Source organism: Dipteris shenzhenensis, chromosome 15 (genome assembly GCF_047967505.1).
Source record: "Dipteris shenzhenensis isolate YYH24624 ecotype China chromosome 15, Dip_SZ_1.0, whole genome shotgun sequence".
NCBI lineage: Eukaryota > Viridiplantae > Streptophyta > Polypodiopsida > Gleicheniales > Dipteridaceae > Dipteris > Dipteris shenzhenensis.
The window spans coordinates 11,997,053-12,009,688 of NC_141610.1; the positions used below are offsets into that span (position 1 = coordinate 11,997,053).

A 12,636-nucleotide genomic window follows, 5' to 3' on the forward strand; every position below is an offset into this window, starting at 1 on the left:
AGAGAGGATCTCTAGGATTTGATACCACATGTTGAGGACTGTGCACATTCCAACTCGTTGGGAGACTGAACAACGATCGTGGATTTGTGTGACTTCAAAGGCAGTTTGGAGAGGCTCAAAGGTAATAGCCATGGCAAGGAAAGAGATATCAAAGCGATTCCATTGGAAGTGCCTCTATAAATAGGCAAAGATAAATCATCCACCACATCCTTCTAGATGCTTCTAGCCAATCATAGGCTTGTACAATCTCTACCATCCAATCACAATATTCTCTCCATAGACCACTCTACTACCCCTCTTTAGTACATGATCATGTGCTCTTGTAGGCACCACACTTTCATTTTCTCAACGAGAGAGAGAGAGAGAGAGAGAGAGAGAGAGAGAGAGAGAGAGAGAGAATAGCATTGCAAAATTAGCAAAAGTGATAAGTGATGTTAGAGCCACCTTAGTGGCTATTGGTAGCAATGCTCAAGGGGTCATCATTTGAAGTTTCCCATACCACGTTCACCCAAGGGGTGAGTCAAAAACCCCTACTTACATAGGACTTACATATGGGATTTCAAATGTATTTACACTAGAAATTTGAACTTTTTCTAGTGAATAAGTAAACCCCTTATGTATTCAAACTTTATGTGAAAAGTCCTCTTATTGAACAAAAATACTAGGGTTTCATGCTTTCAATGCCTTAGCCCCCAGAAAAAAGAAAATAAAAGTGATGAAATGTGTTATGATGTGGTGTTGCTTAAGAAGTTATTTTCTAGTCTCCATGACCTTGCTAATGTATGTAATCATAGCATTCATATGGCTTTGTTGCACAAGTAAATATTCAATAGTCTCATCTAGGATATGATGGAATCTATCCCTTATAGAGAACTATGCTGAGCATGGGAGAAGGGCATGTTGCTCAATCTCATGATTATAAAATAGATGGAGCCATTCCTCCCATGGTCTTTATTGTGTCCCCCTATGTGGCAATGTTCTATGATGCATTTCAAGTGGTGTGAGAATGTTCATTAGAAATCCACTACTCTCTGTGTCTACTTGGGTATCGAATCAAGAAAATATGGTTGTATTTTATGTCTATTGTCAAACAAAGAATTTACTATTATTTTATATGCTCTTGATAATATAAGGAATTCTTTTAATGTAGACTTCTCTCCCATGAGTTTAAGATATTTTAATGTAATCATGCACCTATATCACCATTATCTAAAGAGCATTTCAAAAACCAAAGTCTAGTGCCTTCCATGCACTGTGACCGTGGGACTTTGCTCTTGATAATCTTCTATCTTTTGAACTAGCTTTTGAGAGCCTATTTAATAGTATGCCTTGCACCTTATGCATGTATTTGAGCACCTTTCCATCTTAAGACTTTCCATAGGTAGACTCTTGAGGAGAATGGGGAATGGTGTGCTTTTTAGTCTTTTCCACCTCCCTAGCTCTCAACCTATAGAGCAATACCAATGTGACAAGTGTATCAAATAGGTGTTTGTTGAGCCCCTAATACCACTATGTTATCCAACCTAGAGGTCTTTTCATATTGGTGCCACCTACCATCTATTATTTTCTCTACACATTTGTGCCACCTATCACTGGAGGAGATCTCCCATCGCAAAATATTTGAAATATGCACAAATTTCCCCAAATTGCTATTGCAAAAAAATTTGGTCTTGGTATGTCTCATGTGGGTCTTTATTGGCATGAGATGTCTCTTGTTTACATGAGAGAGAGAGAGAGAGAGAGAGAGAGAGAGGGAGTCTCCAATATTTGTTTGCCCTTATGGAATTGTGTGTCATGGCATACAATTCCATGATAGGGTAGACAAAACGTAGACTAAAGTTGTCCTTGCAAAATGGATCATAAAATGGTTGATGCGTTTTACCGATCTTTCATTATCCATCTTTTATTACCCTTTGTTAACAATCTCCACTTTTGTAACTTGTGTCTACCTTTTTGGAAAGCCACTGAAATGCGATGTGCCCTTTTAAATTATCAAAAGGGCACTAACATGTACACAATGTACACCACCCTTTTGTTCAATGGTATGTGCCCTTTTAAATGATAAAAAAGGCACTATCATGGGTCTGCCTTGGCGTCAAGGTGACACCACTATCATGGCTAAATGGCATGTTGACATGAGAAGGGGCTGATAACACTGATTGGGTTGTGTTGGGATCAAGGGTGAAACCACTATCAATGCTAGGTAGCCATTTCATGTGGACTTGATTAACCTATGCAGGGTGATGTGGCACATGATTAACCGATAAATGCACATGCTACCCATGTGTGCATTGAATGCATGTGGGCCATGGGATGGATGTTGGTGATCCGTGGATGTTGTGTGTCGAGGGTCTTGTTTTTTGACTTTTAAAAAAACAAGGTGAATGATAACAAATCATTCATAAGGCCTGCCCGAGATCCAAATAACAAAAGAGGGCAGAGATGATGAAGTGATGGCGAGAGACAAAGAAAGAGAGAGAGAGAGAGAGGGGGAGGGGCTAAAATAGCATGTGGATCAATAAAAAATGGAGAAATTTTGAAAATAAAAATTGGCTATTTTCTCTTCTTGTTGAATGTCTTCACTTACACATACAACGTGGGTTTGTTATTTGCTATGCTTTATTTAATTGGTTCCCCATTAGCGAAGGTGCGCTTTCCACAAGAGAGCGCTTTCTCCTTTGCATCTACCAATTCCTTCGGAATCACAAATTCTACACAATCAGTTCGATTCCCGTCCCGCCATGATCAACTCACCCCCCATGGAGGAGAACGGCAAGTTCCAGCAATCTCAGTTTTGAATGTTTATATCGAATTTTGGCAATTTTTCTTGATTAAGCCCATCCCATTTCATCAGGTGAAATCACGCTGGGTGAAACTATGGATGCCGTTTCTGTCGCCACCACAATTCCAGGCCATTCAGAAGGTTCCCATTTCAAAACCATTCATATTAGCATATTTTCGCTTGGAGACGGTAAACCCTTTTTGCACTTTCGTCACTGTGAGTATGTTTTCCAGCTGTGCAAGACAGAGATCACAAATTCTTGTCCAAAGCTGTAGACGAGGCTTATCAAGGAGTTCGTCATGGGCACGGAGGGCCTTTTGGCGCGGTTGTAGTGCTGGACGATGAGATTGTGGTGAGCTGTCACAATATGGTCTTGCATAACTCAGATCCCACAGCGCATGCGGAGGTCACAGCAGTCCGTGAGGTAATGCCAATAGTACACTCGCCAATAAGTAAATGACTATCTATGCTTTGTTTCTGTATTGTCATTGGCGCTGGGCATTCTATTGTTGGCATTGAAGATTTCTGTCAAGTGGTTCGTGAAGATTAGTAGTAGGAGTTTATAGTTTTCATTTTATCCCGATTGGTTTTGAGCTGATTTTTAGGTGAAGCAATCTTCTTTGATGCCAACATGTGTCTTTGCACATCAAACTTGAAAGTAAAGCAAATCATCTTTTTTGCAGGCATGTAAAAAGCTTGGTCGCATTTGTCTGGCTGATTGTGAGATGTACGCATCCTGTGAGCCCTGCCCAATGTGCTTTGGTGCCATACATGTGTCAAAGATAAAGGTTTGAAAAATTACTGATTTTTTGTTTGTGATCGTTTTAATTGTTGGAAGTTCTAAGAGCTCTGCTCTGTAGTAGCCGCAATAAATTTAGGGTGCAATGTGCAGCGGCTGGTTTATGGAGCACAGGCTGAGGCAGCAATTGCAATTGGCTTTGACGATTTCATAGCAGACGCTATCAGAGGCACATCCTTCTATCAGAAATCCACCTTGGAGATTAAAAGGGCTGATGGAGGTGTTGCTGCCATTGCTGAGCAAGTGTTCAAAGACACACAGGAAAAGTTCAAGATGTATTAGTGCTTGGCAAGGGCTAAAGCAGTAATTCGCTAGGTTAATAATGCTTTCAGTTTGCTTCTCGTGCATAGGGGCACTTATGCAATCAATTCTAATATTTATCCATCATAGGGTGATTTTTTATGGTGCTCTTTCTTGGAGTGCCTACGAAGGGTTGGGATCTCTCTTATATCATGGACGACGTCATTGAAAATGGAAGAAAATGGCAAATTTAGAAGACTGTAGCTGACACCTTAGCTTTCATTCTTTTTAGATTCTAGTATTTCTGCAGTCCTTGGTAATAAGTAACTTCTGCAAAAGGACTGACAAGGTACGCCTGAGTTGCACTTCCAAGTGGTCTGGGATTGATCCATGATAAGGTTTTGCTCCAAGATTTTGCAGAAACATTATTGCATCCTCAAGCCTAAGGCTTTGCGGATAGGCATTCCTTATGTCCTTGCTTCGACAGTACTAAACGATTGTACATCTATAAGAAAGCCTCATTCGATAATACAATGTAAAGTATTCTTATTGAAGACTCTCAACTTTTCCTAAGAAGAATGTGCTTGTGGTCTACGACGTCCGTTTGCAACAATGTTTTCTTTGTATTTTGAAGTTAGTTCAAGCCAATTTAAATGTTTGCGGGAGGTTTGAAGTAAAATACATTTTTGACACAGATCGTGGCAAAAGCTCTTGCAAAGAAATCAGAGAGGTTTGACAACATCTTCCATGTTTTTTTTTTCATTTAAACATATACAAAAGGTGAATGCTTTTCTCCATAGGTGCCCTTCATTTCTGGATCTTTGACGAAAAGGACCTTTAAAAATGGTATGTGTGCACTATAAATAGAGTTGATTTGTGGTTAACTACTAGGGAATTATCAGCTTGCTTTTGCACGATGAGTTTTGGCATAGTCCAAATACTCTTAGACGGGTGTCTTCATAATTGCATCTACAAGTGCTTGGGTTCCAAGATACTCAATCGAATATTATAATGCACAGAATATATGAGAAAGGCCACAGTTGATACATTCACGAAAAGACTCCGAGTTTTTCCGATCTGGACTCTTAGCCTTACAAAAAGTTATTGTCTTATGCAATAACTTGTGCTCCAGTCTAGCCTCAGATAATTCTGCTGCCAATCCCCATAGGATTTGTCCTGCAGGAAGCCATTTAGCTGCACTGACGAAGATACTGTATATGCACACATTTCTTGGGTCATATACAATCACAGACAGCGCATGCAGTTATTGAACAATTATGTGTTTGATCCCTTGCATGTCTCTACATTGTCAATTTTATCTGAAATATCTGGTGCATTTTCAAGGTAATGTTAGCTTTTAAGGTCCTTGTTTTGGTTTTGAGTGGATCATGATTAGTTTCGTATTTTCCTCCTTTTCTTTGCCTTCATGGTTTGTGTCGACTTTGGTAGACAAGACATTTATCAAAGTCAATAGTCCTATTTTGGTTGCCTGACAAAGAGTGTAAATGTTGCATACAGAGGTATATTTAGCCAGACTTCCTCTGACTTGCCACTCTGAAACCTACACTAGCTGTGGGAGGTGATTGCATAATTAATTTCAGGTATTATGCAATCGGTGGCAGTGTGTGCATGTATTATACGAGCCTTTTTGTTATCTTATCTGAGGTCGATTCATATTCCTGCTCTTTCGAGTATAGGTTGTTGAAGATGAGGGAGACTCGAAGAAGGTAGTTTGGTTGTGTAATAAAGGTAGGACGATGCATGGAGCAAGTCTCTTTTTATCTTATGTGCTTTTATCCAACTGGATACTGTGGAAGGTACTTCTGCAGTGTGTGCCTTACCCAGAGATCTTTTCCCCATCTTAGAAAGCTTGGCTTTTTACACCTCTATGAGATCTGTTTCATTGTGTAGTTGCTTTTTTTTTTAATTTCTTCTTGGAAACTCAGAAATTTTAATGGCAGAACGTAGCCAAAAAGACAGCCTTAGCCATCATTGGAGTTCTGGTTATGACATACCTTATGACATTTGAATGGCTCTAGAAGGCAATGCTGTTTTTGTGTTCTTGAAAAATGAGAGATTTAAAACAGTGTCTTTCCTTGGGGGAAGTATTTGGCTTCTAACTTGCTTGTGTCGAGATAACATTAGTACACTCCTTAAGGAACCCTGTTTTTTAATGATGTAGGGCTTTTTCTCAAGAAGCCATAGGTTCAATGAGGAATGTGCTGACCAACATTGCCTATCATTTAAATCATATGATCTCTCTCTCTCTTCCCCCCCCCCCCCCCCCCCCCCCCCCGTGGGGCCCCAAAGTTCCAGAAAAATTAGGACGATTTTGGAGTGGGGAGGCTATCTAGACATGAAATCCATCATCTTACCCATAAGAATATCAAACTTCACCTCGAGGGGAAGATTCACAGACCCTTTCCCCTATGGTCTCATTGTGGTACTGGTACTAGCACTACTGCACGTTCCTAGTGTCATATTGATGTGGCAAATGACTAGGTGTAGGCTATAGACCTTTTCTAATCCTTTCTACATATTCTAGAGACTACTTCTACACTTAAAGGTACAAATTCTCAAGGATAGATGGTTCCATGGACGAGGGAGAGCTTGTTAATTTATGCTTGGCACTCTACCACAAGCGCAAGCATAGACACAAGGACCAACATTGTTTTCTCTGTTGTTTCGAATAGGGGCTTTGCAATCAAGCAAGCTACACTCGTGGTACCTAGTGGTATTATAACTACTTAACTCGTTCTCTACATATTGGTAATCTTATATATTCTTACTCTCCTTAAGAGAGGATCCCCTAAGGGGTCATTTTTTTGCCAAGGACTTTTTACTACTTTCACCTAGATAATGAAGTACTAAAATCCTTTTATCAAGCATAGCTAATTAGGATGTAAAGTAGAGCATCCTTATTGCATCCCTAGGTAGTATCTATAGTATCTCATACCATTATAGACCATATTTTGGAACATTATAATGAGTTTTTTAAGTTATCATGAAATCAAACACACTCAAGTGCATATAGGGCAATTACTCTAACTAGTATACATTTCCATGTAATGGCCGCATGGTTTATAGAATGTCATCAACTTACCTTGATCTTTCCTCTTTTCATTACTAGTCTTGTGAGAGATAAGGATAAGGGATCCATCATGGATATCTTTTGGAGAATCAACTTAGGTCTTGAAAATTGTCCCCTTTGTTGAAGGATGAGACCATTACGGTCCTCATCTTAGTATTCTAATCAAGAAATGTTAGATTATTCCTTTCAAGTTGAACCACTACTGAAGTCAAAAATATGGATTCCTCACATTATTTTCAATCTAAAATCCAAGATTCAAGCCAATGGTCATGGCTCAGTATCTAGGGTTAAGTATCTAGATCCATGTTCTAGAGAAGAGGAAAATTCCTAATGAAAGAATTTGATGATCATGAACCACTACTTAAGTCAAGCATATGGATTCCTCACATTATTTTCATTCTAAAATCCAGCTTCAAGCCAATGGTCATGGCTAAGTAATTCGGGCTAAGTATCTATATCTATATTCTAGAGAAGAGTTGATGATCATGACATGACAAAAGTTTGAGCGACATCATAAATCTCACCTCCTTTGAAGAAAAGATCAATCAACTAAGGGTAAGTTGGACATTAATCTTAGTAGTCAAATTTTGGTTGCCCCAAAAGATTTAGAACATTTCAAGCTAGCATTTAGAAATTTTTAAGTTAGCATATAGATTTTAAACATCTAGAAACTATCAAGATTTTGAGAATTGGCTTTTAGATCAGATGCACAGTAGAAATTCAACACCCGGGGCTTTGATCTCTGAAGAATGTCTCTTTGGGATCTAATGCTTGATAAATGTTGCGATTAAACTCTCAATCAAAATGCGCGTACACAAAAACAAACAAATGAGAGATCCAAACACAAGCACAACAAATGACTCCTTGATTACAAAAATCTATCAAGTGTTCCACTCGATTTTGACCTTATTAAAATGTACAATAGCTCCATTTTCTTATTTGTACCACATCCTGCCTGCAAAATCCACGAATACTATGCAATTATCGAGACCTATCCATCTTTGCATATCACCATGTCTTGGTCTTATCCACAATCCCTAACCTATATCTCCCATAATACTCTTTTGGTTGATCTTTCCTTACTCTTTTAACCCATAAAAGCACTACTAGTCATTGGATTTGATAAAAACTTGAGAAAATTTGACTACTTGCTTCAATACCACATCGCCAATCCTAAGTCGTTCATGTAGAAGGGGCATTTTAGTCACTGCACCCACACCATCATGTTCCTCAAAAAATTTCTGAGTCATCTTGACACTTAGTCAGTGCAATGAATCTTGCAACAAAGTAAAAGAGTCTTGCTACCTTAAATTGAGACGTTGCTCCATTGACCACACTAAATGACTTATGAAGTGTATGCCTTGATCCAATTGCAATGAAGAAAAAAACAATGTTGTACAAAAAGTATTTGATCATTAGATATATAAAATGCATCTCTTTAATCATTTCATCATCCATGGTGCTGTAGCTATGATAAGTAATATAACAAGGATTGGACATTGATCGGTATGCCAATGCATGGAATGAATTTCATTTTTCTTTTTAAATGAATTATTCTCCATAAAAGCTACTACAAACACTATTGCAGCTGAAGGGAAGTTCTTCAATAACTCTCGAAATTTATGTGCCTGCCATTTGTATATGAAGTTGTTTCTAATGAACGTCTTTGTATAACCTTTGACATTGATAACATGCCATTGACAAAAACTTTGCATCCTTTTTTTTCCTTGCTTGTTCAACCCAATGTGAGTATCCTCAAAACATCTGCATAGCACTTTGTTTGAGATTTGGCTCTTCACATTGACAAACATCAAGTTTTTGTACACCACACCTTTTAGAGTCTCTCATGAGTCAACTGTAATCATGAAATGTTGACTCTTTGCACCTGGCACAAATGTGTGATTCCTACAACTCTGAGACCTTGATAACAGCCTGCCCATGTGCTACACATTTTCCTATATTTTTCTACTGATGAAAAGCATATTCTTCAAAGAAAGAAAATGATACTCCATGTAAACCAAACATGGCCATGTGAATACAATTAAGAGCATTTGTCAAGTATAACATATGTAACTGATATATGTGTCTCTATCCTGATCACTGTCCAACATATCATATGTAATCGATATATGCAACAACATGCCTTTCTATCCTTAAGCTTAGGATCATTATCCAATAGAGACACTTGGATATGCAACGTTGAATTTCATAAAGGACTCTATCAGCATGAATAATGTTCTATGAGTATATTAGAATATGAAATGATAGAGTTATAATTGTGTAAACAAAAACTCACCTTTAGCAATAACCACATCATGTTTTTGTACTAAGTTAAATACAGTAGTAGTTGTATTGCACACATAGTATATGATCACAGACATACAATTATGATATGTACATTTAACCTGGATTATTTGCTATATATCAAATGGTGTGTGGGATGCAACATATTGTAATGCTACATTCATGGTATCCAAATCTCCTGTATGTATTATATGGCTAGTATATGTTATGTGTAACACGCTGCATCATGCACTATGTAGCAAACTATATACGCTATATATCATACTGCATGTGCTATGTAGCACACTATATTTTCTATACAACTCACTCTATGTGCTATGTAGTACGTTCTCCATGCAGCATGCACACTGCATGTAGCAAAATGTACGTGCTATATAGCTCATTATGTGTAGCACATTGATTATAGTAGATTATGCATAAAGCACATTGAATCTATCGCATTACATGTGCTATATAGCACACTACATGTGTCTGTAGCACTATACTATACATTACAATGTATGTTGTTTAGAACATTGTATGTGTTGTGTAGTACATTGTGCATATATCATAGTGTATGTGTTGTCTAGCATATTGAATATGCTATATAGACACTGGATAAACACAATAATTGTGGGCCATGGCACACTTTATATGCTATACAACCCACTATATGTGCTATAAAGCATGTATAGTGTATGTGCTATATAGTTCAGCCTATGTGCTATGTAGTATATACAACTCATGTAGTAGATCGTGTATATACCACATATATATGCCATTAGCACATATAGTGTATGTAGTATACTATGTATATAATCACATTGCATGTAGCCCATTGATGCCCTATATAGCACACTCTATGTGCCATTAGCACACTATCTATGTTGCATAGTATACTATAAGCACTACCTAGCACATTGTAAGTACTATAAATCAATATATGCTAGGAAGTACATTGTATGTGCTATGTAATACACTATGCATAAAGCATATTGAATGTATCACATTGTGTGCGCTATATAGCACAATTTATGTGCTATACATAGCCTACAACATGTGCTATATAGGACATAGAATATTCTAGATAGACCTATTCATGTGCTATATAGCTCACTCCATGTATGTTGCACATATAGCACATTCAATGTGCTATATAGCAGACAACATGTGCCATTGGCACACTGTATATAGCATTCACTGTGCTATATTGCACATACAATGTCATACATTCAATGCACTATATGCATAATGTACTACATAGCACATACAATGTTCTAAATAGCATACACTGTGTTTAATAACACATCAATATGCTATATATAGCACACAAAATGTTCTACATAGCATAGTGAATATGCTATATAGCACATTGTATAAATGCAATAATTGTGGCACACACTATGGTATATAGGCCACTATTTGTGCTATATGTCATATACAATATATGTGCTATCTATAGAGCTTAGTCTATGTGCTATGCAATGCTTTGTACATATAGCACATTGCATGTAGCACATTGAAATGTGCTTTAGAGCACATTGTATGTAGCATGTTGAACGTGCTATATAGCACATTGTATGTGCCATTAGCACACTGTATGTGCTATATAGCACATTGTAAGGATCTTACAGAGATGACCTCTGATTGATGGCCTTCTAGACACAAGGGGTTGGATTGTAGAGATGATTGTGCTCTAGTTGAAGTGATATTATGCTATATAGTAAAAAATTTGTGCTAGTCATTATTACATATCACACAATACAAATAATTCATGAGTAGACACTTCCAGGTTTTAAGAGATAGTAGTAAACAATGTATGAAATTAATGTTACCTGAGACTCATAAAGGAAATGCATTGGGTGCTTCACAAATTCCTACCTCACAATTCCAAGATGACAAATGTGCTTACTTAGGGATGACAGCTTGATTTGCTCTATTCAAAAGATGATGACGAGCTTCATTAATTTAGTGCTCAACACCATTATGTGTTTTCCTTTTGCAAAGATCAAAAGACAACTTACTTCCAATTTCTACACAATACACAATAGAACAATTCATAACTAAATAGTTCATGTTTTCAAGAGAGTAGCAAATAGTGTATGAGAGTGATCTTACCTAGGACTCATTAAGGAAATGCATTGGGTGCTTCACATGTCCCTTCATAGAAGACGGTAAATACCCTTATTTAGTGATACCCTTGTTTGCTTTGTCCAAAATGTGATGACGAGTTCCTTTAATTCAAAGCTCAACACATCATCACGAGGTTTCCTTTTGCAAAGATCAAAAGACAACTTGCGTCTATCTCCATCGTCTGAAAACCTATTAAGTGTTTAATATAAATTACTAGGCTGTGTATTCAGCACCTACAAGGCTCTAGGAATAGAGATATCATCTTCATTTGATGTTATCATTAACATCGTTTGTATGCTTTGTTGAGATATGGTGCCATGAGCACATAGATTAGAGGCTAAGGTATGTGCGAAGCAAAGAATCAAAATAGCCACCCTAGGATGTGGACTACATGATGTGGAGATGTGGATTGAGGATATCCACAAGGAGAGATGTGGATTAGAGGATCCCACGAGTGTTGAGACTATTTAAAGGGCACTCTCTATATAAGAGGCCTATCATGTATTGTTGCGAACACACATTGCAAGAGATATAGATTTGCTATCTCCCTCTCATGTCTTATTTAGTGTGCTTTGAGCCACCTTAGTTCTTCCGCTAATCTTGTGTGCACTAGGCTAGTACGATCCGCACTTTGACATGGTATCAAAGCTAGTTAGCTAAGCCTAGAATAGCTTAGATTGAGAGTCCTAGAGAAATCTCTGCCGTGCATTTCCTTTCATTAGAGATTTCTATTTCCACCCACTCTTCTTCTTAGAGAGTTTGAGAGTGTGAAAGAGAGATTTGTTTCTTCTTCATAAACGAGAGAGAGAGAGAAAGATTCTTTGTTGTTCATTCAAGTCATTGCTTCATTTTAGAGAGAGGAACTTCGGGCTATAACATTTTCTACCTCCTTCAAGCTCCTTCCTGCCAAGACCGAGCTCACAGACAACTCGGCAACCTCAAGGAAAGCCTCCACAGACATTGTACCAAACTCAGCAAGGTGAGCTTTACATGCAAGTTCACTCTCTGGTTCAAAAAGTAGGGGTGCGCAAGATCCCAATTCATATTACTGATGCCACTGCAGTAGCAAAAATAGAGAGTCCATAATAGGTCGCTTCAGCGTGCCAAAAATATGTTGGAAGTTCAAATCCACAATACTCAGTAGAGCAAAGGATTGTTGGCAAAGCTCTCGCTTCAACACTACGTTCCGAAATAAGCTCATCCAAAGAGAAAGACGACCAATCTATGGCTAATTCTAGTCCAACTCTCTATAAATCTAGTACGCTGTAACGGAGATGGCTTGCGCATTATCACAAAAAGGCCAACCAA

General features: G+C 37.9%; 1 protein-coding gene across 1 annotated transcript; it reads left to right on the forward strand.

The window, feature by feature from the left end:
* The first annotated feature begins 2,601 nt into the window (after positions 1-2,601).
* Positions 2,602-4,479, forward strand: LOC147893371 (guanosine deaminase-like). Its single transcript, XM_087386026.1, has 5 exons — positions 2,602-2,772; positions 2,855-2,923; positions 3,016-3,206; positions 3,466-3,570; positions 3,675-4,479. Exons 1-5 carry the CDS (start codon positions 2,742-2,744, stop codon positions 3,861-3,863), a joined length of 585 nt encoding a protein of 194 aa, XP_087242152.1. The 5' UTR covers positions 2,602-2,741; the 3' UTR covers positions 3,864-4,479.
* The last annotated feature ends 8,157 nt before the right edge of the window (positions 4,480-12,636 follow it).

What these genes read in the sequence shown, in the direction of transcription:
- LOC147893371 (XM_087386026.1), top strand. Translation starts at nt 2,742, where the DNA reads ATGATCAACTCACCCCCCATGGAGGAGAACG. An exon ending in AATTCCAGGCCATTCAGAAG is followed by an intron (nt 2,924 to 3,015) that starts GTTCCCATTTCA and finishes TATGTTTTCCAG; the next exon opens with CTGTGCAAGACAGAGATCAC. An exon ending in AGGTCACAGCAGTCCGTGAG is followed by an intron (nt 3,207 to 3,465) that starts GTAATGCCAATA and finishes TCTTTTTTGCAG; the next exon opens with GCATGTAAAAAGCTTGGTCG.